The 24,895-nt window shown below is 45.6% G+C and overlaps 1 protein-coding gene across 5 annotated transcripts in view; it reads right to left on the bottom strand.

Moving 5' to 3' along the window:
- Positions 1 to 24,895, bottom strand: part of SDK1 (sidekick cell adhesion molecule 1) — a 385,943-nt gene that overhangs the window by 13,313 nt on the left and 347,735 nt on the right. For all 5 annotated transcript variants that reach the window (XM_027889459.1, XM_027889461.1, XM_027889460.1 and 2 more), the window contains 5 exons: positions 14,547 to 14,662; positions 12,678 to 12,864; positions 11,771 to 11,908; positions 8,507 to 8,668; positions 7,247 to 7,372 (listed from right to left, as the gene is read on the bottom strand). In XM_027889459.1, the coding sequence (XP_027745260.1) occupies positions 7,247 to 7,372; positions 8,507 to 8,668; positions 11,771 to 11,908; positions 12,678 to 12,864; positions 14,547 to 14,662 (729 nt within the window). The remainder of the gene's footprint in view (positions 1 to 7,246; positions 7,373 to 8,506; positions 8,669 to 11,770; positions 11,909 to 12,677; positions 12,865 to 14,546; positions 14,663 to 24,895) is intronic.

Genomic DNA, 24,895 nt, shown 5'->3' with positions numbered 1-24,895 from the left:
TTCTGATGGGAGTGTTTCAGTAGGTTAATCTCCATTCTCAACAGCCTTAATGATTTTGATCCTGATGCACATCCAGACCAGGCACCACTCCCATCCCTGATCCATTCCCGCAACCTTCAACTCACTTGACTACAGTGGAATGAACTTTCAACAAGACGGATGCTGGTACCAGTAAGAACAAAACCAACTATAATTAAAAATGTCACTCAATAATTTTGAGGGCAGGAATCAGACATTAATCTAACCAAACTGCTTTCCAGTAACAACTCGTGCCCAGCACTTTCGCTGAGGAAATGGAGTCACTGTCTATGTGTGGGGCCAAACGCCAGCGTAGCTCTTACAGACCTGACCTCACAAGTATCCCATTGGGCTCTTACTTTTAGTTATCAAAGCTGCTCCAGCAATGTCTATTTTTCTCTGCATGTCCCCCAGCTGTGGGAATAGGATGATAACCTCTGCATAGACACGACTCCAGCGCAGGAGCTGCCTGCTTTGAAAGACAGTCCTCTGCACTGCGAGATTCCAGCAGCAGCAGGACTTCTGTAGCTTGAGGTGTTATCAAGGCAACAATAAAGCAGGAGCCAGCAGCACTATCCTCAGCGACTTGTTCCACTGCTGCAGTGTAAGGCAGGAATCTGTTCTCATTTGCCTTGCCTTCACCTGAGTGTAAATTAATTGGAGTCACCGCAGTGATTCCAGAACTGTGCTGGTGTAACAGAGCAAAATTTGGCCCTCAGCCTGCTCCTGTGCAACAGGGAATATCAGCAAAGATGGACTGATTAACACTGCAGGTGCATTTCCATGTGAATGTTTTAACTCTGGCATCAGAAAGCATTGGCTCAGTAATTTGCACCATGCTGCATGTCTGGAGACACACACAATGACTAACAACCCCCGAACTACATCTTTTCTGGTCATGAGGATTGGCAGTCTCAGCGGATGCAAAAAGCAGGCTGAAATGTTATTGTTCCAGCTGCATTTGAGAAAAACCAAAGAACAATAAAAATAGGTAATTTTCCTGCCATGCTTAAAATTCAGACCAATACATTATTCACCAGCATGATCAGAGTATAATGAAGTTATCATAATGTACCATTGTTATGTATTAGCTGGGTATTACAATGGCTATAAAACAAGAGATAAAATATTGACTTCCCTTTTACAGGGCAATAGAAGCCGAGATTATTTCTACCATGTGAAGTTACAATGTAATAAAAAGGAAGCTTGGGATTTAGTTTCTCCTAAGAGGGTGAAGTGAGGGATGCATTTTCAAAGTTGGATTGTTGCAACCACCGATACCAAGGAGATGCATCTCACGACTATAAAATATTGCCATAATTGCTAGAATTGCCTAAGCTTTCATAAACACATTTGTAAACAGCAATAAGAGAATTTGAGCCCATTGTGAATTGTCTGAAAAGCAATTTGTTTGCATTGAAAGCCACTTAAATGGGAGAAGAAAAGCAACAATAAAAATGAATGTTCAGCACTCATTACAACAAACACAACTGTTCAGACATGCACTTTCTCACTCATTCTCTCAAACCTATCAGGATGCACAGTGCAGAAAAATCCAACAGACCAAGACGTGTACATTTAACCACTCTGTGAAGCTTGCAGTAAGTTGGGAAAACCACCCTTGAGAAGTCAGTGTTGCATATCCACATCTCTGTCCCCTTGGCTATGGTGGTGATCCTGTGGGGCAGCAAAGGATGCTGGTGTTTCTTCAGGGGGATTTCTGTCCCACAGGGATTCAGAGATGCTCCAGATGGTGGCCATGTATTCTTTTGCCTACCCCCCTTGGATTCTAAATGGGAACCAGCTTGTTATCCTTGGGATCCCAGAGAGGTGCTGATGCAGCTACAGAGGTCAGAAGTCTGCAAGGTGGCAGCCTGGGAAAAGGGATGTCCTACATCTTCCACACTGCTGACCCCAAGCCAATGCTATGCACAGCATAGTCTGTGGCTTCCCAAGCCCTGACCAACAAGATTATTAATTCCAGACCCTCAATTATTTTACCCTATCTCCATCTGGAACATTCAGACCCCTCTTTGTACATGGGGATCACAGTCAGATATATCCGAACTAAAAAAGCACTTTATTCCAGTGGTGAACTTCAAGATTAAATATTGAACACGCTGAATGCATTCACTGCATCTTTCCCCCCAACCCTCAAAACTAGGTGTGCTCTAAATGTTAGAAGTTCAACTGAAAGAGAATTCGTTAGAAGGTCACCTGTGATAGCAAAGACTGGCCTTTAAGTACAGGAGAAAATCATTAGCGCACCACACGCAGCATTTTCCACTCAGTTTAGGGAGGAAAGATGCCCATGCTGTGGCTGGGACATCAGCTGGGTATTAACTCATAGAAACTGCTGAAAAAAGCAAAGTTTGCAACACCAGACTCACGTGAAGGTGTGCAGGGCTCAGCCGGTCTCAGGCAAGAGCCCAAGGGAGGCTGGCCTTGCTTTTCCTTCAGTAACATCAATCCCTCTCTTCATTTCCCACTGCCTTTCACTGGGCACTCAGCCTCTTTAAAAAAACCTAAATGCGTGATGGAAAAGGGAGGGCTCCTCGAAAAAAGATAAATTTTATTTTGCTTCTTCTTCCCTTCAAGGCTCCACCAGCCCCTGCTCTATCCTCATTCCTACTGACAGGGGGGTTTGATCTTCACCTCCCAGCCCTGGTACCTTCGTCCCATCTGCTTCTGATGGGGAGGGAGAGAAGATCTGAATGACAGGGGAAGGTGAAACCACCCCTGACCTAAGGGAAGGTCCAGCCCTCCTGGCCGGGTGCCGACCATTCCGTGTGGGAGCGGCGCTGCCGACCGCAGCCACGCACGGCCCCTGTGGGCCAGCCCGGCTGCACAGGCCATTAATCAGGGTCTCCATGCTAAATAAAACCGTCAGTCAGTGGCCAGGGCTCCCGGCTCTGCTAACTCAAACCACTAACAACCCACTGCCGAGTTGCTGCAGCGGGGGAGATGGAAAGCTGTCAGTTATTTGGGTCTTAAACACCGGCCTGTCCCCTCTCCTCGGCCTACAAGGAGAGCCCGGCCGTAAAGCTCCCTCCTAATTACACATTAGGAGGTTTATGAGGGGAGAAGCTGCCGGGAGTTAAGGCCCGGCTGAACGCGGGTGGTGTTCCTCCCACAGAGGACACAATTAAAACCTGGCCGTGTTTGTCACAGGCAAAGGGCTGGATTATCATGCAAACTAGTGGAAGGACAAGAATGGGAAGTGAAGGCTGACAAACTGTCAGCCCTGACATGTCGCTCGCCAGCAGAAGCGAAAAAGGCCCCATGGCAGATGCCGGCGATGCAGCTGCACCCTTCACTTTGAATTTACTGACTTGTGCTGGTTTGTGTCCATGTCTGACACTGCGCTCCCCCATTTGGTTAAAAATAAATAGAAAAGGAGGAAAACAGAAAAACACTACTCAAGACACCAGAAAGGAAAACTGGAGTGAGATCTGCCCTCAGGGCGTGGGAAGCAAAGCCCAGCGTTCATGAGATGGACAATCCCCTCTCCAAGTAGATGGGTTCTTCTCCAAAATGTCTGCTGCCTTCATGGAACTGATCCTCTTGGAAGCTGGAAAGGGACTTTTTACAAGGGCATGGAGTGACAGGACAAGGGAGAATGGCTTTACACGGACAGAGGGCAGGTTTAGGTTAGACATCAGGAAGAAATTCTTGGCACTGGCGAGTGGTGAGGGTGGTGAGGGACTGGCACAGGTTGCCTGGACACGAGCCATGAAGATGTGGCACTCAGGGATGTGGTTTAGTGGTGGACTGGGCAGTGTTAAGTTTACAGTTGGACTTGATGATCCTACAGGTCTTTTCCAATCCAAATTATTCTACGAAGCAAATTTACTGAACACCTCCACGGCTGCCCTGCAGATGGAGATGACCACAGCAGGCCAATACACGGATGAAGGTCCCATGGGGACAGCCACATATCTAGATGCACTCCTGGCACTGTGGATCCCCAGGGCATTACACAGAAACCCATCCTTTGTAGGCAGGGGATAATTGGGAAGGCAAGTCTGTGTGAGACTGCTGGCACCCCACAGACCACGTGCTCACCACTAAAGAACAGCGAGAGGAGCCTTTGGATATGAACTGGGGTTGGGAAAAGAGGGGTGAAACCAGCTTCTCCATTCTTTCCAGGAACTTCAACATCTTTGTGCCATTTCTGTCTTTTCCTCTGTGTAAGAGCTGAGGACATGATCTATTACCCATTCCTCAGCCAGCCTAGTTGATGTCTAGGGAGTGCTTACGATGGCAGAGACAGAGGCTGCTTAATTGCATTTCTTGTAATGCACAAGGAGCTAAACTGGAATCCATTTCTCCAGGGGCAGAGAAGTTGAAGGAAAAGAAAAACTCTTCTGTTTCTGTAATGTCTTCCTCTAGCACAGATCACTCCAGAAAAAATATTGGTTCGCCTGCCTCATCCCCGTGTCCGAGCGTACTCAAAATGCAGAGGAGGTAGTGAGCCTGGTCACCTTCCATAAACCCAGCAGAGCAACAGGGAAATCAAATGAACAGTCTCAGCTGCCTGCTGCCACCATTGCTAAACCCAGCAGGGCAGCAGAGCCCTGGGTGACACAGCAGGACTCCGAAAAACTTGAAGGGAAGTGACAAAAGGGAGTAGGGTTTGCCATTTCTGACAGAAAGCCACCCTCCTACTCTGATGGAAGAGTCTTGGCAGGGAACTACAGCAGGGAAAATGAGATGATACAGCATTTAACGTTTGGGGTAATGAGGCCTATAATAGATGACACTTGAGATGTGAAACACTAAGGTAGTGGTATTGCATTTAAATATTGGCGACAAGCTAAAGCTTTTCATTTGTCGGCTCAACGCCCCTTTTTTGACCTCAGAAGGATGAATATCTTTTCCTCCCTTGATTTTATGTGAAGGCCACAAGTCAACTGCTCTTCTTTTGGGTAACAAATCCTTAAAAACAAAGGTTGCTCCAATCCACGCTCTACTACCCGTATAAATCAACACGCAAAAGCAAATTATTAGAATGATATTGAAACAGGAGCTGATCTGAATGACCAGCCCTGACAGGAGGAATTAGTTCCCTGCTTTTGTTAAGCCCGTAATTCAGATTTCAAACCCTTGGGTGCAGAGATGAGGAAGAAAAGCAGCACAGGGAGGAAGCTGACGCTCGGGTGGAATAAGCAAACCTTCCAATTAGTCTGTCCCCTCTCCTGGATCACATTTCACGCTTCCTACAGCTGCACCAGAATGAAGGATGAGAATCCAGCACACAAATGCCGAGTTCATTTGCTACAGCAGCATGAATAGGATTAAAATAATCTGAAGAGGAATTAAATGCCTCAACAGTCAGGTTGCAAGAGCAGGAGAATAAGACCTCTTCTGTGTGTTTCCAGGATCAGTGGAGTGGGGCCAGCAAAAGTGACCCAGGGTTAATGCAGCTCAGACCTGCCTTGCAGGGACTATTTTCTTCCTACTCCAAAAGAGCGGGCCACAAATCCTACATCCTTAGGCACGAACTGAGAAATGTTTGTTCACATCCAATGGTGAGACAAACAGATGAGTCTACAGTGTCACCACTCTCATGAGTTGAATTTCCAAGCTTGCATTCAATCTGTACATGGGCTGCAGGTTTCCCCCTAAAATACTCTTGCTCACAAAAATCTGTTTGAGGAAAATGTAAGCTGGTAAGTGAACTTCAATGAACAAGGTTTGGTTTAAATTGCACTGTTTAGTGCTGTTCAAATAAGAAAGTATTTTCTACCTATGAAGAAATAAGGACAGAAATCAAAAAGCTGATGTAAGTGAAATAGAAACACAGCGGTGCCATGACTCTAACTGAAAGAAAACTTGATCACTCTGGGAAACTCCAGTGAGAAGGCACCCATTTCCCCTGATTTCATTTTGAAAACAATTGTCAAGTTAAATGACAGAAATAAGAAAGAAATTTTAGGGTCAGAGCAGAGCCTCACTACAGAGCAAATTCTGTCAGATACAGGTATGGAAATCTGCATCTTCAGGGATGACCTCAGAAATGCAGGCAATAATTTTGTTACTGGTCTGGTTAAATGTGATTAGAATCAGTGGTTTTAAATGCAAGCTTACATTCAAGACAAAAATAAGAAACAGGGTCCTTTATATAATCAAACAGATAAGCATTCCTTTAATCAATACATAATCAAGCAGTGTGCAAGCACCTAGAAGCAAAAAAAAGAAAGAACAAGTAGCCAACATGGATATGTCAAGTATAAATCATGTCTAATTTCCTTCTGTGACAGAGTAGCAGACCTTGTCAATAGAGGAGAAAGAGCAGACATCATCTATCCTGACTTCAGCAAAGCTTTTGACTTGGTGACATTCAAACACGGCCCACGTGAAACAAGTATCGGGTAGATGTATCATCAGCTGGAAAACTGTACCCGGAGAAGGGTTATCAACATTCACTGTCAGAGTGGAGGGAAGTTATCAAGTGAGATTACACAGGGGTCTGGCAGCACTCTCTGTCTTTCCTTAATGACTCAGTTACCAGAAAGTGTGTGCTTATTGAATTTGCAAGGGGTACCAAGCTGGGAGCGGCTGCGAACAGGCTGGAGCACATGCTGACTTTTAAAATTACCTTGTCCAAGTGGGGAAATATTCCACAAAAAAGCAGAGAACAGCTTCAGTGAGATGCAAATCCCACTAGCAAAGGAGCTCTGGGAAAGCACTGAGAAAAGCTGTGGTGGTGGGGGATTCCTTCCCCCCCACTCAATGCCCTCTCTGCAGAACAAAGGGGGAAAGCAACGTGTTCACGGTGCTGAAGTCCTGGCCCCATTATTAACAGTAAAACAGTAATTAGCTGCTGTGCTCTGCTGCAGAAGAGGACAGATTTCTATCTGAGGTCCTCAAAATACAGCTTGCAAATACTTATTAGTCCTTGTGCATGAAAGATGCTGTAAGCATTTAAATGACTTTTAATTATTAACTATATTAGTTCATCTGTTGGATGATTTTCCAGTGATGTAGCACAGTGAAAGCCAGAGCAGTCGGGGTAATTTTCTGTGACTGCTCCTAAAGAGGAGAAAATATGCTAAACCACATAATAAACCAGTAACAGCTTAATAGTGTCTGGAAACACGTTCTCTCACAAAATCCCATTACCTTCCTGGGATGACAAACAACCTCTCCACTGTGGATGGCTTCCAGCATGGACTGAAGGAAGGGAACTCATGACATCAAGCTCTCTGTGTTTCCCATGGCTTACCTGAGGGTCGTGCCTCTATAATGTAACCAGTTGTGGGTTTTTCTCCTGAATCTCCCTCAGTCCATCGCAGCGTCAGCCCAGAAGAAGATTTTGTCACCAGAATTTCCTGAGGGGAGCCAGGAGACCCTGAAGGATGAAAAGAGAATAGCAAAAGGGGGTGGCATCAGAGACAGACTGCAGTATGAATTTCTTCTGCTGATTTAGGGGGAAAAAATTATCTAGCAATGTGGGTCAACAAATACACAATATAAATCAGCTCAATATGTTAGTTGTAGTAACAGCAGTTACATATCAATGGCTGGAGTTTACAGCTCATGGAATCACAGTATCCTAGAATATCCTGAGTTGGAAGGGACCCACTAGGATCATCACAGTCCAAATCCTGGCCCTTCACGGACAATCCCAAGAACAAGGTACCTGTGTGAAGAAGGCAAGAGGAAAAAACACTCCCATTTTACCCATTAGCATTACCAGGTTTGCACATTGCCACTGCTATTTCTGCCTTCAGAGGTAAAACCAGCCTCCTGAGATTCAGGGAGAGGGTCGTGGGGACAGCCACTGCCCACTGGCTTGGGAAGATGCCATGGGCACATTAGAAAAGATTCTTGCTTTGTGGTGTGGTGTGAGAGTTAGACTGTGGATGTGGAAAACAACCAAAAATAGGAACTGTGACCACTGCACTGATGTTCTGTGACTCACTTGACAGGCTGGTCTCATTGGAGGGCATTTACCTTGTTAGATTATGTGTTTATCAAAATCACTGATCAAATAAGAAAACCAGCTCTTCGGGTACAGACGCTGACCCAAGCGGGGAGCGTTGCTGCACGGCCTGTAGCTGCTCTTGACACATCAAGAAATCCACAGATCTCTCCCTCTCAATAAGCCAACGTGTCAGGAGAGAATAATTGTAAATTCTTTCTGGTTTTACACCCAGGAACCTCTGCTGGTCTCGGCAGTTCCTCCACTGCAGAGCACTACAGTCAGAATTATGCACAGCGCTGTCAGGCTGCAGCTCTGAAATCCCTGGCTAGCCCCGTCTGCATTATGATTTATTTACACTGTTTTGTTTATTCACATCAGACTTACGTATTTCAGGAAAAATGAAACGTGTTTTTCGTGGGCAGCTGTGAAACCCACTGAATCACATCCTGAGCTCTTGTGACTCAGCTTCTCCTTGGCTTGGAGATTCCCTGCGTGCACCGTGCCCCTCTGTTTGTACAACTGATCTGGCCTGTGACTTGCTTTTATGGTTCCACTTACCTTCTGCTGGCCCAGCTGTGATGTTGGCTTGCAGTTCAGGTCCATAGGCAATGGTTCGGGCTTGCACTCGGAATAAATAGGTCATGCCCTTGGTGAGATCACGGACCTTCAACCAGCGCTGCCAGTTCCCTTTAATGTCCACAGTCACCACCTTGCTCACCCCTGGAACAGCCACGCAGATAAAAAAAAAATAAGAGAAGGTTGCAATGCCAAAATAAAAATCAAGTGGAGCTTATTACATCTAGATGGTAAGTAAAATTATCTAACAGTTTGCTAAGAAAGTATTTCTTACAATTAGCAGGAGTTTAAGTAGTGATAATAGCCAATTTTCAGCACTGATAAGTATAATTAGAGTTTAAGCTTGATAAGTGGGTACTGACAAGGAAAAAACCTTACAACACAACTGGGAAATTACCAAGAGACTACATGTAACTTCACTAATTACTCTGGGAAGAAAGAGGGAGGTGAACGAAGGGGAGTGCACATTGCAAGTTGCTTCCTAAGCAAGCATTTCTCCATTGGTGCTTCACCAAATAACCTGCAACACTGCCTGGAGGAGGAAACAAGGGCCAAGTTTGTTCCATTCACCTCATCCTGCCACCTCCACCATCACCACGTGGATGCAGAATAAGGGATGTGTGCACCCCACAGGGACCTGGGGGCTGCGAATGCCGCAGCAATAGGAGATGCAATCAAAGCACTCTGAGCTTAAAAAGGCTGGAGTTGTGACTTGTGTTTCACTCTTCTCACTCTCTCATAATTTTTTGTTATGGGGATGAATTAAAATCAGAGATGTTTCCTTCACTGAGGTTCATAGTAGTTTCACCTTTAGGTTCTCAATGCTGCATAAAGGGCAGAGGGGCAACGAGTGCTTTGAGAGAAAAAAAAAATCTAGTTTTCCCTGAAATTTTCTAAAGGTAAGTCAATGGAAAGAAGTTGATTTATAAAGTATTTTACAGAACAGAAGGTTCAAATTTAGAGAGTCCTTTTGGCATTTTTCTGGTCCTGTAGATCTACATAACTCATTTCAAACCAAGAAGATAGGAAGGGGGAGAAGGTTCTTCCCACTAGAAATGGCTGCTTGCTAGTTTATCTTTCCAGAAAAATGCAGAAGGAAGATGTTTTTCAATCCAGATGCTTCTTTTATGCAAATCAAGATGATGCTTTCAGTTTTTACCAGTTAATTAAAGGATAATGTCTAAGCGATTTCTGTTCCAAGTTTTCTCCCAGATACAATTTATAACTCAGGGAATCTTTCCTTGGCTAACGAGGAAGCAGTAAAAGTGCTCACTCCTTCTGTAGGTGAACTATTTCATTTCTCTGAGACAAATCAGGAGGCATTTGTCAGTTTGAAGTTATGTTCAAAAAAAAAAAAAAAAAAAAAAAGATCTGTTAAAAAAGGCTCCAGGGCAATTCTGTTGTCTATTATTGTGTAAAACATAACAGTGGAAAGCTTAAACAATAAAAGGTCAAACGGGGAGAAAACTGTGCTAAAGAACAGGTTGCTGTTGGAAAGCCTGGAAAAATGGGCAGGCAAATGTTGGGAGAGGTAGTGGGAGGGCAGGAGGGGTCACCATGACAAGGGTGCTCAGGCCAAAATTATGAACGAGTGGAAAGTCAAGGGATGCAGGAAAAAGCCCCAGAGGATTTGGTCCATCCTTATTGTTGCACTGTAGTTCTGGCATGGAGGAAGGTGAGAGCTGGGGCTGGAATGATCCTCTGGGATCACAGGATCCATCAGTGCTGGCCCCACATGCCTCGTGCTGCATTCGGCACCGTCACCTGCCCCATCTTCATATTTGGCTCTACCTTGCTCTCTAAATAAAGGAGCACGGCATTTCTACCAGAGGAAAATGATGGCATCGAGGGAGGGATTCCTTACCATGGCAGGAGAATAAATATGTTTGCTGAAAGAAAAGTGTTGACACGGGAGCAAATGAGTAGAGACTGGAAAATAAATTTAGGCAAAACTTTCGAATCTGAGGAAGAGCCCTCCATAACCTCCCTGCTCCCATCAGGGGAAGGGGAGACAAGCTGGAGTCAGAGGCAGCACAAGCAGAGGTGGGGAAGAGAAGAAAACAAAGATTCTGAGGATGTTAAGTCAAATGCATGAAGACAAAACATGATCTGACACTTCCATATTTTCAGGGGAAAAAATGTATTCTTAAACATTGTGTAGGAATGAATAAAAGGCAGGAAATGCCCAAACAGCCCGAACCTCCTGCATACCCTGTGCACATTTCTTGGTCAGAATTAGAAGTGCTTTCTGCATTAGCTCTTTGTGCTCAAACCTGCCAACTGTAAAGGCTGACAGTGCTTTTATTCTTGTGTTTTCAATCCTCAATATAACTTTCTCTGTGCATGAGACAGGGATATTCAGACAGTATAGATCATAATTCCTTACAGAAGAAGCAAATGCAGGTGATTGATATCCTTATTTCTTCAGAAAAGAGTTTAAAATGGATTGACAATGGCTGAAATTACTCTCCCTGCTGTCACCCTGCCAAAGCTGGACATCCTATTGAACGATTGGCAATCTACCAGGAATATAAAAATATTAATAAGACCATCCACAAACTTTATCATCTTTTCTAATTCACCTTAGGAATGAATTTACATTTGTTTTTAGAGGAATTGCCAAATCCTTCTCTGTTGCTGCTCTGGCAAATTAACGAAACGTTCGTGGCCAGCACATTGTGGTTGTCCAACTTAAATCCCGTGCTGGGTTAAAAACGCTGCTTGGAAAACTCTTTGTGAAGACACAGCTACGACTCCCCAGCAGTCACTCCCCCCCTGTCAGCCAGCAGCAGTGCCAGTGATGACGAGCACACTTGATGCCCAGGCAATCTCTGCGATAGCAGGAGTGACACACGATGTGATAAGCAACACAAATGTGTCTGACGACTATTCTGGGATGGAGCCTACTCAGCAGTTTCCCTCAGCGGGGAGACAATCAGGGACTCTCAGGCTGAGCTTCCCCTCTTCGCCCAGACCAGGTAATGACGGCCATAAAACGACTTTTCAAATCACACAGGCTATAGTTTGTGCAAGAAAATGAGAGGGGACAGACAAAAGCCGTATTCCACAATATTATGGCTCGCTGAACGGTTTTGGCAAAAGTGGAATTGTTTTACTTACCCCTTGCCACCTGGCTTCTCTCGGAAAACGGCAGAGAGCAAGTGGGAAATTGGGCAGAGATGAAAGATACTACAGTACTATTCTGTCACTTCCCCATGAATATGTATGATCAGAGGTCTTTCTTACCCTGGACGGGAGCCAGAGGCTCATAGACTACTCGATAACCCTGCAGGACTCCATTTGCTGCTGTCGGCTCGCCCCAAGACACATTGAGTGTAGTGCAAGTGATTTCAGAGAACGCCAAGAAGCTGGGAGCACTGGGTGCTGAAAGGATTACACACAGATTGAATCGCAGGAGAAGCAGTCAAGCTGATATACATATATATTATAAAACATTACTTTGTTTGACCAGCCTAAATCTAAAGGAAACAAGCTGAGAATGGGATTTGTCAATTGTCTCCAAGTGTCCCGTAATCAGTCAGAAACCCAGCCATTCCTAAAAATGCAAGACTTGGCTCCAATACTGTACCTCAAAGGCAAACAGGGAGATAGGACACAGAAGGGAAGGACACTCAGAAGGGTGCTTTGAGAGCATTCAGCCTGAATACACAGCTCCTCTTCGCAGCCACCACCAAGGGCATTGCCTTCACCCTGCACCAGAGCACTCCCACCACAGAATGTCCAGCACAGGCACTGCTCAGCCTGATTGAGTGGGTGCTGACCCAGTTTTAAAAACAGTAAGAAGGAATTCTAAAAAGCATGATGATTGTCTCACAGGAATGTCTGGGCACAGAAATGTCTGACATTTCCAGGTGTGATAGCAGAAATCAGAAACAGCCCCACTGTCTGGTTCCTTCTGGGCCAGCTTGTGAAGGGACAGGTCCTTCTGCCACTCCATTCTCATTTCTGCTCTATCCCTCCCTTTCCACATGCTCCACTTCTTGGATCTTTCCCCCCTGCCCCCTTCAAGGCCATTACAATGTAAACCCAAACACCGGTGCCCTCCTGCATCCACCCATTTCCCTCGGCCCGTGCCCAGTCCACACTGGTCACCCCCAGGTCCGAGTTGTGGGACAGGACAGCGCTCCCATACCCGCCTGGTGCGTCCTGCCCTGCGAGGGGCTGCTGCGGGGGCCATCCCCGGCGGCGTTGAAGGCGGAGATGCAGACCATGTACCGCGTGTGGCTCGTCAGGTTCTTCAGCCGCACCGTTGTCTCCGGGAGGAAAAGGACCTTCACCTTCTCCGTGTCGTTCTGGGTGTCGCTCTCCCAGTAATAAATCTGTTGGGACAGTAAGAGGGAGAGAATCACTAAGGCTGGAAAAGCCCCCCTGAGATCATGAGCCAAACCATTAACCCAGCCCCAGAGTGTTCACCGCTAAACCATGGCCCCGAGTGCCACATCAGCACTTCTGAATGCTTCCAGGGATGGCAATTCCACCACTTCCCAGGGCAGCCTGTTCCAATGGCTGACCACTCTTTCTGTGAAGAAATTTTTCCTAATTATCTAACCTAAACCTCCCCTGGCAAAACTTGAGGCCATTTCCTCTCATTCTGTCAAATGTTCTAGTAGATCCTACACCTAGAGAATATCTGTGCATTGCAGCTATAAAAGACCAGGTCTTGCTCTGAACTCCTCTGTTAAATGGGATACTAAGGTATGTCAGCACGTGCCAAACCTTTTCCTTTGGCAAACTCCCCTGAGTCCAGTGACCATGCAGCTGAGTACATCACTCAAAAACAGAGCACAGGCTGAAGAATATGGCCTAGTGACAGCAGATATGAGCTGCCAGAGTTCAGCGAGCAGAGGTCAGTTTTAAATTCTCCCTGCAATGCAAGCTGCCTGTCAGCACTGGCACCCTGATACAATGGCCCACAGCTCACCTCTGTACACACACAATGGTTACATCAGTGGTGTTCCCAGGACAGCCAGGCAAACGCCTCCCTGAAGGGGGTAATAAAGCTTTTCCCCAAAGCTCCTTGAGGTGTTTTCCTCCATTCTCCCCTTACATAATTTTTATCCCGGTGCCGTAAAATTAGGCTTTGGAGAAGTTGTTTCCAAGAGGAAAAGCGGTGCCAGCCCTACTTATTGGACAGGCCTGGCAGCGAGAGCCTTACAACAGGCCAAAGCAAGCCAGAGAGTCGAGAGAACAAGCCAAGGCAAGACTCCACCTTGGCTCTCCAAGCCAAGCTGCTAAAGCCATCTATATATGTACAAAAGGGAAAGAACAGGAATTGATATATAAGGATGCTTGTTACTGCCAAGAAGGGATGCCAGATTATTCACATTGGCTTGGCTTTCCTTCACTTATGGATCTAAATTCATGGAGAGAGGCAGAGCCAGACACTGAACCCAAGCCAAGCTCCAGTGTTTGTAGACTTGCCCATTTCCACTCTCTGAGGGTCCATTTTCATGCTGGAGACGCTGAGCAACGTGCCTCTGCAACGTGCTCATCTCCTATGAACCAAATGCAATTAATACTCCGACTTAATTTTGTTAGAGTTAAGGAAATGAAGTAATTCTTCCAAAATCTGACCTGGCTCAGGCTTCTAGCTGGGAGAAAGTTCTGCTCTTCCTAAAGGCTTGTGCCATTTGATAGCTAGAAAGCGCAGTTAATTTTCTTCAATACACTTCTTGCCCCCAGCTCTTATGTGACTGTGTTGCTTTTTGGAGCAGATATGTTGCCTGCATAAGTGGAACTACTTCCTTATCTGCATGCCCTGTTTCCCCATACTCTATTTGTCCATAAATAACAACACACTTTCCCTTTTCTCTCCTTCCCCCCTCCCAGTCTCATTCTCTTTCTTTTGGTTTTGGGACTTAGTGCTGTTTCTGCACTGCAGTCTGAACGCTGTTTTAATTTGCCTTATGCGGCGAGGGCAACTGCAGTTTGTAGAGCTATCTCACAAGTAAATAGCAGTGCCAAGCAAGATAAATGAAAACAGTAGAAATGGGAGGATTGCCTTGTAGCCTTGGATGTTCCCATTTTGGCTGTCGGCAGGAGGGGGGTCCCAGGTGAGCTCCAGCTGGCTTGCAGAGAGGGAGTTTACTTGGATGTTCTGTGGGGCCAGCGCCGGTGCTAGAGAGAAAGGAGGGCAGAAGAATTAATAGTGACAAGCAGAACTAGTTCATATCCAGGCTGCAGTTTTCCATTTGCAGAAGGACCCAGGACAGACTGTGTTTATGCCACAAGTCAGCACAGGGAGCCCGCCCCGGGGTATCTGAATCACTGGGATGTCTCGGCACACGTGGAGTGAGGAGCAGCTGAGCCTCGGGACGTGACTGTTGTGTTCTGTTCCATGCAGGCTGAGTTAGACACTGAATCAATTCAGTCCTGCCAGCGGCTTTGGAAAAGAAAGAAGAATTTTGTCTTGGTTCTCTGGTACTGTTTGGGGCTCGCCTTCGTCAGTGGCCGATGCTCCTGATCGGCTGCTCCTGCAAGTCACCGTGAGCAAAGCAGCCCCTGCCACCATCACCCTGGGCTCCCACTCAGCAGAAGCTCTTACAACAGCTTGCTCCCAAGGCTCCAGGACTTAGGGCCATAATACTGCCTAAAATTACCTCCAAACCCAGTCAGACACTAATCAACTCACTAATATTTTATGTATGACAAAATGACTTTTAGTTTGCTGCTTGTTAGCTCTGCTTTGATTATACCTTCCCATGCACACGCTGGCTCTCTTTGGCTGCTGATGGCATTTCTTCTTTGCATTGTGCTGTGCTAGAAAACTAATCTTTGAGTGCACCTGGGTCACTCCATCCTCCCCTTTGTCAGGATCCAACTTGGTGCAGGTGGATTTTCCTCCCCAGTGGCTAGAGAGGACGCTCCGTTTTCCTGACCTGCTGTCTCTGCCTCAGGCAGGTTTTAACAAAGCAGCTCATGTTCTGTTCACAGAAAAGGTGCTGAAGCGTGTCCTGTTCAAACTCCAGAAGTAGGGGGAGAAAGGCAGGGCAAAGAGGACACTCCTCCTTCCTCCATGTTCACCGTGCCATAGCCCTCACCCTGCCCACCTGAGAGAGCTGTCTCTTTTCTCTCTGCCCCTTTATGGGCCATAAATAGAAGCGATAAAATATTCACCACTCGAGCTGGATAGCCCCGGTTAGCTGTCCCTCTGGAGACTTCTTTCTTAAGAGAGAATGACCTTCATAAGTCACACTTTTCCACCAATACTCCCTCCCCCCAGAGTTATAAAATAAAAAAGTAATTAACACCCACTCAGCCTGACACCAACTATTTATTTTGTTCTAACTGTGTGGTTTCCATATTATCACTGCCCACCCTGCCGTTAATGGAAATGTTAATAACCAGCGCCAGGTTGTTGTGACAGATGCTTGGGCTCATTATCAGAAATTCTTATTTACCGCTCCATTAAACGACAGAATCGCACAAAAAAACAATTCAATCAAAACTAACTGGAGGAATTTTAACAGCCACATTAATAATCCAAAACATAAATAAAGTTAATGTCTTTTGCATGTTTGCCATCGGCGACTCTATTGCAAAATTATTGCTATACAATTAAAACGTGGAAGGTAAAATTGAAAATAGCCTTTATCCCGGGGCTCCATTAAAACTATTTGTTTATTATGGGGGTTTTTTTTGTTTCCTTTTTGGCTGGATGGTGAATGCATGAGGTGACAGTGACCATCAGTAAAGCCCAGCCTGTTCCCAGGGGTGCACTTTTCTAATTGCTGCCCTGCCTTCAGCGCTCGCTGGAGGAGCACAGGCAGCAGCAGCTGTCTGGCTGGATGCCCTCAGTGCAACTGAGTGCTGCTAAGGACCAAAAACCTAAAGATTCTGAGACTTTCACAGCACAAACCATAGCGTGAGGCCAAACTGATCACAGAGCACAAACCTGAGACACATCTGGGAGATCTGTAAGATGACACGCTCAGGGAAACAGGAATATGTACAATCACAGAAGGAAACGGTTCGCTTTAGCAGTGTATTTTCTTTCTAAGGACTGACACTACTGTCTGTCCTGAGCTGACAGCTTCAAAGTGCTCTCAACACCCAAGTCTGAAGCAGCATTTTTGTTTGGATGCCATGTGCCAGCCTGGAACAAACGCTGCTTCCGAGATGGGACCATGAGAAGAGACGGCGTTTGCAACCCGCTGCCAGAAAAACACTGCTTTTCCTCAAACCCTTCCTGGAGCACATCTGAGAAACACAGTGGTTAAAAACTGCCAGTGATAACTCTGCACTGACACGTTTGCTGCTGGAGCTGCACTTTTGCTGGCGAGGCGGCGGAAAATTTGATGGGAGGAAGAAAAGAAAACACAGTGCGGAAAAAGGCATTTCTCTTCACTACCCCAGAGCCTGCACGAGATGCAAATTGTTTGGTTTTGTGCCCTTTGAGTCTGTCCCTCTGTTCAACTTTCAAAGGCTGATGTGTCCCTCCTCTTCTATGCACAGATTTCTTGTTGACAGTCAGGGACGGCAGGAAAGTGCCGCTGCCGCTTGATGTGGCTCTGTGCAGACAGCACGTCCCATTAAGGGTGAAATGAAATACTTCAAAAAGAAGGAAACACATCCCCAAAGACCCTACCTGTTTGCAGTCCCAAACCATTCGCCAAATATATGGACAGCCTGTGCCAATAAAAGCAAGTACGTTTTAAAGGTGAATTCAAAAGGCTTTTACCTTCTAGGAATGCAGTTCAAGATTACTGAGCTCGGAATTTTTCATGGCTGTTGAAATCTCCAACACATAAAAAGCAAGGTTAAAGCTGCATTCCTCACACTGCTTTAGGTGTCAGTGACATTATCAACTATAGCAGGAGCGACACGGACCCCCGAGGGTCCAAACACAGCTCTTGGCAGGTGGAAAGCATTTCACTTTCCCTGAAAATAATATCTATGTATTCACGGAGTCTAATTCGGCGCACGTCCCCTGCCTTGGAATCTCAGGCAGATATTTGTAAACATCTCTTTTCTTATCTGATTTCAATTTACCTTTGAGATTCTCTCCTTGAAACTCTCCCTCAGCAAAAAAAAACGTAAGGAGAAAGACTGAGCAGGTTGTACAGTAATTAGTAGAAAATAATAACAAATATGTGCTGGGCTGATGTTGGCAGGATCACATAAAGACAACAAATCTATCTAGAAACGTGGCGAGAGTGTCAAAATGAGCCCATAAATAAAGTTACACATCTAAATCCACATTCAGACATATCACTGCCCTCATTTTCCTGCCACACTGAGCAGCCTCTGCTCACACTGCAGGCGATTCGAGCTTGCAAACGCTTATAACCTTTAAAGAGAAGGTGTTTAAAATCCCTGGTGGCCTGCTTGCTCCAGAGCTCTGTGCACTCACTGCAGAGGGTTCACCTCAGCTTTTCTCACGTGGGATATTTTCTCTCTGGGCTGTGTGGCACTGAGAGCTTTTCATCAACATGAAACTACTATTCCTTTTCCCAGTGACAGTCACCACGATGCTCTGTGGCACAGGTAGGCTACAAATCCCTGTGATTCATTGGGTAAACTGAATAACTAGTTTTATGAAGCACTCCTTGCTGCTCTTACATCTGCTCCAGTTTCTGGGTAGCCCAGGATTTCTCCTCTACTGGTTTTCTAATTGTTTCTGTAATGCCAGCTTATGCCAGGAAATTCACGGACAAGTCTGGGACAAGATTCCCTGATACTCACATGCCATTTGAATAAAAATGCAGGCCAAAAACGAGGAGAAAAATGCAGTGAAAGAGGCTAGAGATTTCCTGTGCATCACCTTGATCCCAGAGAATCCCGAGCAAATTTCTGTTCTGTGAAGACCTCTGATCCTTTTCTATCTAGCAAGCCTTTCCCCCAGTTCGTCAAAGCATGCTTTGGTGCACATATCTGCTTTTATTCCCTCATAATCGATACATTTGCATTTTGGTGTTAGCACCTAGAGGCCAGAATCTCATTGCACAACGTGTTGCATAAACACAGAACAAAGAGACAGCTCCAGGCCCCAAAATCCTCTAATCTGAATGTCTCTACATTACAGTGGAGGGGTGTTTGCAGCATGTTCTGAGTATCAGCTGTAATGTTACCAAACTAGTGAGTAAAAACAGGGAGAAGGCACAGCAACATTCAGTGGAGCATGTGCTGATGGTTAAATCTTGCACACCAGTGCCTCCAAAGTTTACACACTGGTTCCTGGCACACACAGAGTCCTGCAAAATAGGTCTGGGAAGGGTTTGGACGAGGGTCAGACATCACCCTCCTGTGTCACACCAGGATCAGCTTGCTGATCAGATGTATATGTCATTTCCATCACTGACTTTCCAGATTGCCCTGCCATTCCCACACAAGCTCTGCCAGCATATCTCTATTTTAAGAACTCTTAAAACAGGGATATGTATAATACCCCTATTTTAAAAATAAAACTAAATAAAATAGGGATATATATATAACAATAACTCATAAAATAACTCAATTATGATTTTTTAATGCCTAACCTAAACCATCCTCAATGTACTTAAGTTATATCCCTGCAGCGGCACAGAGAACAGATTGTTTCTTCTTCAGCTGTGGCCACTGCCCCCAAGTAGATAAGCAACAGTTAAGTGGACTCAAAAGCCAAACAGCAAAACGAACAGAAGGTCACGAGATAAAAGAGTGAGACTGATCTGCAGAACAAAGTGGAACAGAGAGGGTTTTCCTGCAGTAAGGCCTTAGAGAAGGAATGCAAGGATGGTACCTCTCAAGACCGAAAAGGTAGATCTGCAGATGCTTGCAGTCACTCCTTGCACGAAGGAAAAGCAGCATGAGAGAAGAATGTTCGGTGTTTACTGGCCATTTTCTTACAGTGCCCGTGAAAGAGCAGCAGGAACAAGGAAAGGAGCTTCCCCTGTGCAGCAGAACCTCGGTGCCATCAGGAACGCTGCCATCAGGAATGCTGCGGGAGCGATGCTGATTAGTTCAATAACAATTAGTTAATTGTGCTTCGAAACCAGCTACTGCGAAGCTGCTTTCCGCTGTGACAAAGCAGCACAAGCTATATTTAGAATGTAAAACATGTTTCCCACTAATTTCTGGCTGTTTTAAGCCAGGCTACATCTTGTGATGGAAGTCTGCGCTTTTTCCAAGGGCTGCACTTTCCATGGTTACTCAGATTGTATTTCAGAGGCTCTAAGAGAGGCAAGAGCCACACACAAAGCATGTGGGTCTTAACCCCTCCAACACATTCCATTTACTAACACTGGACCTGAGTGCTCCCACCCTCTTAATCAAGAATGGCAATTTGGCACCAAAACCCATTGCTCTGCCAGTCATTAACTTTGTCAGGCTTGTGTCACCCTGTGACACGAAATGAGTCTCAGCAAAGGAGCAATCTGGTCTCCCCACCTTTAAGAAGTACAGGCCCATTCACTTAAGAGCTGGGGTTGATGATCCTTGTGAGTCCCTTCTGACTCAGAATATTTTGTGACTCTCTGAGAAGCCCAACCTGCTACTGGGTGGGGGATGAGGTTAAAGCAGCTGGAAAAACAGGTTTTAGTTGGAAATATCCCTTTTCAAGGGATATTTATGTATGTTATGAATGTGTTGATTTTCACAGTTGCATAAATCAGTGTAAGAGAAACTGAAACACTTCTCATCATACCAATATAAGTCAACACAAGAGGAACTTGAACAATGCCTCTTTCACCTTCATGAATGCTGATGAAGAGAGAGCACAATCTAATCAATGCAAAAATAAAAAGACAAGCCTCTTTCAGTGGAAAAGAAGGGGTGGAGAGGAGAAAGAGAACAGCTGTCAGGATGGGGACTTTGGGAGTCTCGCACACCCACAGTTGCTTTACTCCATATTATCCGGGTAGGCAAACACTTGGCTCTCTCTCCGTGTATACCACACTCAGTACAGTAGGTGTGCTTTGCCACATCAAATTTTTAAGGGTAATTAAGTCATGAAAAAGCATAAATTAAAGCAGCTGCAAACGATACCCAAATGTAACATTCCCCAGCTTCTTTGCTTAGCGCTGGGAAGCTTCCCAACATTGGCTAGGCAGGTCTTCAGCACCTGCAGAGATACAGGAGGGAAGTGAGGGGGGAGGGAAGAAAGAGGGAGAGATGATGCTCCTGCATACAGTGGGGAAACTGAAATGAAGCAAGAACTATAAATGGAGTGTCCTTTCCATAGGTTGCCTCTTTTTGAACAGAGGAGGCATTCTCAGCCTGTTCCTCACCATGTTTTCCAGTGGTGGTGAAAATACTGTTTCTATGATCCCTAATCTTTTAAAGAGGGGTTTGGATTTCCCAACTACCCATCTGGGATTTTCATGGGAGAGAGATGATCTGATTGGTACAGAAGAAGTTACTGTCATTGCAACCATGGTGAACCTCAAGGAGCAGAGCTGTGAAAGAGTTAGGGCTTGCAAACAAAAACGACACACTCTACTTTTGCTGGAGCCCACAGTTCTACTTAGCTAACACAACCCTAAAATAGGCTATCACATTGCATCCTGAGATTATCCATCAAGGGAGTGAGAGTGCCTGGCCCAAAAGTAAAGCCCTTATAGAACTGTCAGACTGCCTCTGGGAAGGACATACAGGTGGTTAAACCAAGAAGGAAGGGGGGAGGAAATAATAAAATGAGCTTTTTCCTCTATTTCTTTCATGTCAACAAGGATATGATCCCATGCAGGCAGGCAGCCCATCAGTCAGCAGAGGCAGGGCCACGAGCAGGAACAGCAAGAGTCTGACAGCATTAGGTATACACAAACAAACACACAGGCACGAACCTACAGCTAAACCCCCCTCTCACTTACATCCATGCAAATTAGGGTTAGTTCCTAAAATCCCCTCTCACTTGCGTGGTAATTAGGGTTTTGCTCTGCTACAACTCTGAGAGCAAACCCAGCATGAACGTTGTGCATTGGAGAGCAGCGCCAGCTCTGAGGAGCCACGATTTGCTCCCCCCCAGGAGGTACTGAAGGTTATTCAAGGGGTGGTGAAGAACTCCTGAGTGTTTGATACTCTGATTTGATCCTCTCTCATGTGCACTGGGAGAAGTGGGAGCAGTTCTGGAGGGAAAGTACTGCTCTCCACTCTCTTAAAAAACTGCCCATTAGAGAGGCAAAACTACCCATTTCAGGCTATGTCCTCAGGGTCTCCAGTTCCCAAGATTCCTCCTCCTCCATTTATAGTCATGTTCCACTTACTATGATTTGTTAATCCCACATTTGAATATCATAAACCCACAAGGCTCATGGCAGCTACAAAAGCACCCACTCCATGGTCACTAAGAGCAATGGCAGCATCTACTGAAGTCTTATCAGCCCCAACAACTCCTTATGCTCCACTGAAGCCAAGAGAGCCTATCAAATAATTAGGGTGAATCTCCACTGGGTTTGCCATATTCCAAATGTCAAAAGCCATATCAGAAAAAAGTCAAGAGGGCACAGGTGAGATCTGCCCCTGCAATAACCTTTTGCTGTGGCTTTAATGTGAGTTTGGGTAGCTGACCCCCACGAGGGATTAAGTTAGGATTTACAGATTGAAACGGTCAGAGAACAGCAGGGAGCCCACAGAGGACTGTGTTCTTGTGCTCCTGGGGAGAGAGAGAGATTAAATTTAAATTTCCTTGACTCTCACTGAGAGTTTTCTCTTTGTTTATTTTTCATCCCTGAGAGCTGCAGCTCATAACTACAGTCCTACACCTGCCATGTCATCACAGTCTGGACTGCTGTGACCAAAATATTTCAGGCTATTGCTAATTCATACTTTCATAACAAAAAATGACAACTTTTTTGTTGGTTTGTTTTTGGTCTACAATAGAGAACCTGAAAAGCCTCCAGTTCTGTGATTGACGACGGATACAGCAAACAGATGTCAGAAAAGAAAACCAACTGTGTTTCTCCACAGCTGGCTTCACAGCAAAGCTGTACAGAGGAGGCAAAGCCACGGGAGTTGAGACCCATATGAAAATACTTACAACATTTTGCTCACATATCCCAGGATGACTGCAAACAAGCAGAGCAGGACTGCACAATTAGAGGAAATAGAAATTTGGCTGCAAATACAACCCTTTAGTTGAAAGCACTCCAACTCCAGCCTGTGTCTGCTGGAATAGGGGTTATCAGCCAGGGGCTTCCCTACTTCTTTACCGGAGCAATTTATGGTTCGTTTGACTTTACTACTGATTGCTTCTGTTTTTGAAAGGAAGGTTAATTCCTTTGCTTTTAATGGAGTAGCTCTGTTGTTAGTTCAGTAAAGCTTTGCATACACGATCAGGCTTCTCCTCCCCCCGCCCTCTGTGCACTGTGTAGGGATGTCCCTGCTCTCGGCTCTTCACAGGCCATATAACACTGCAGCAGAACAGCTAATTTGTCCTTCCCCTCCCACTGCTGCTCCCACCAACTGCAGCACCAAGCCAGGAGCTCTGGTGATGGATTTGGGTATGGACAGTCTGTCTGTCTTGGGCTATGGTCAGCAGTGAGAATCCACGTCAAATTGTTGGGGCTGTGAGATGAAAGTTCATCATCTGAGCAAAACCCCGCGTGGCAACCGCAGCCCAGCACCTCCCACCCCAGGGACCGTCGTGGCAGGGCAGCTGATCAAAAAACTGGTGATGCTTTTGCTTGGACAGAAACATCTTTCCTACATTGAGACGTGATAAAAAGAGGCAATTAGACCCGAGCTAAGCAGGAGCTGCCGCACTGCATAAAGCATTGTGCTGTACCAAAGGCTGCTTATGACCAATATTAACAACTTAATGAGCTGTTAATGAGGCGCGCATTCAGCTTTTACTTGCAGCACGAAAACATTGCAAATCATTTTAGAGAGCTTCTGGATTGTCAATGGAGAATTAAAGATGTCAAATAAGCCCATCAAATCTATGTCTCAATCTGGACACTGCTTTCCAGTGCATTCGCTTAAAATTCCTTCTCCTATATGGTAGAATAACTTGCTTTGACAGCAGTACGACTCTCAGACTTTGCTTCCTTCTGCCTTGACATTAGATTTCAGTCTCCAGAGAGCTGCAGGGATGTCTTTTTGACATGTTGACATTAAGGACACTTCTTCCACAGACTCACACTGGCATGGGCTTACTTTCTGTCTTGCCATTGTGGGAGCAGTGACTGAGCTAAGCTACCAGATCTGGAAGCCTAATTAGGAAACCTTTGCAATCATCAGTAAACAGATCAAGAAGGTAAAATTACCCCCCCCCCCCCCCCCCCAAAAAAAAAAAAAAAAAAAAGCCAGTTTGAGTAGGAAAGGGAGCCAAGGTTTATAGAGAAAATTCATTTCCATAACTTCCCAGCATTGCAGCAATACCAATAACACAAAAGCAGTTCTCTAATCTGGGCACACTTTAGTTTGTTCATTTTTACTGTCCTGTCATAGCCCTGCAGGATTAGACCCTGCAGCCAAGTGCCATCTACAATGCTGTTACCTCCAGTGGAGCTGCATTGATGGGAACAACAAATCCAAGTTGGACTTGCTGCAGACAAGCCCCAAGTGGAACACCCATACACAGAGTGAACCTGGAGAAGCTTAAAATCCACCAAGAAATACTGATGGGATGTATCCTGCTTTCAAAAATGCAATGCTGTTGGGATATAGGCATATGGGTTTCCAAGAGAAACTGGAAAGAGGTTACTTCCCCAATCCAAACAGGAAATGTCTCGCCACCTTTTTTTCCATCTCCATCTTCCTACAGTTTCCCTTTCTTGCTCTGCTCTGACTTTATTCTCTCTTTTAGCTCATTGTTGGAGAAGATGGCTTGGATCTTCAACTCCAAGCTCAGAGGAGACCCTCTCCTTCCTTAGGGAGAAAGACAGTGGGGACAGGATGACAACCCAGCATTGCTCCTGGAACAGGGCATTCCCAGAACGAGCTGGGTAAAGCTCCTTCAGAACTGAGCATGACACTGGAACAGCTCTGCAGGTTCTTTAAGTTTAAATGGAGGGGAAAAGGATAACATTTTCAAACACACTGCCATCCCCCAAAAGTAGCCTTCTGCTGATGTCCAGAGGTGCCAGCAATTAAAAGGCAAATACCGTCACATTTCAAAGGCTCGGTGCTTTTGAAGTGCCAAGGAAGTTCAAGCCCTTTGTTTAAAGTTGGAGCAAGTGAAACCAGTAATTTATTTACTATGCTACTTCCCAATAGCTTCCCTCCATCTCCTTTTGTTTATCCAGGGAAGATACTGTCCCTGGGCTGACAGGTTTTACACTGCTGCAATGTGAAATGGCCACGATAATCCTTCCCTTCCCTCCTCCAGTGGCATCTGGGATGGAACTGCCCACCCAGCTCTTGCAGCTGTGCCAGCAGCAACGTGCTCCATATCTGCATAGGCACAGTCAGCCCACGTGTCCCACAAAGATA

Source organism: Empidonax traillii, unplaced genomic scaffold (assembly GCF_003031625.1).
Source record: "Empidonax traillii isolate 1590-97213 ecotype Southwest subspecies unplaced genomic scaffold, ASM303162v1 scaffold263:size1499331, whole genome shotgun sequence".
Lineage (NCBI taxonomy): Eukaryota > Metazoa > Chordata > Aves > Passeriformes > Tyrannidae > Empidonax > Empidonax traillii.
Note: the sequence above shows the minus strand (reverse complement) of the source record. Positions and strands in the feature narration are given on the sequence as shown.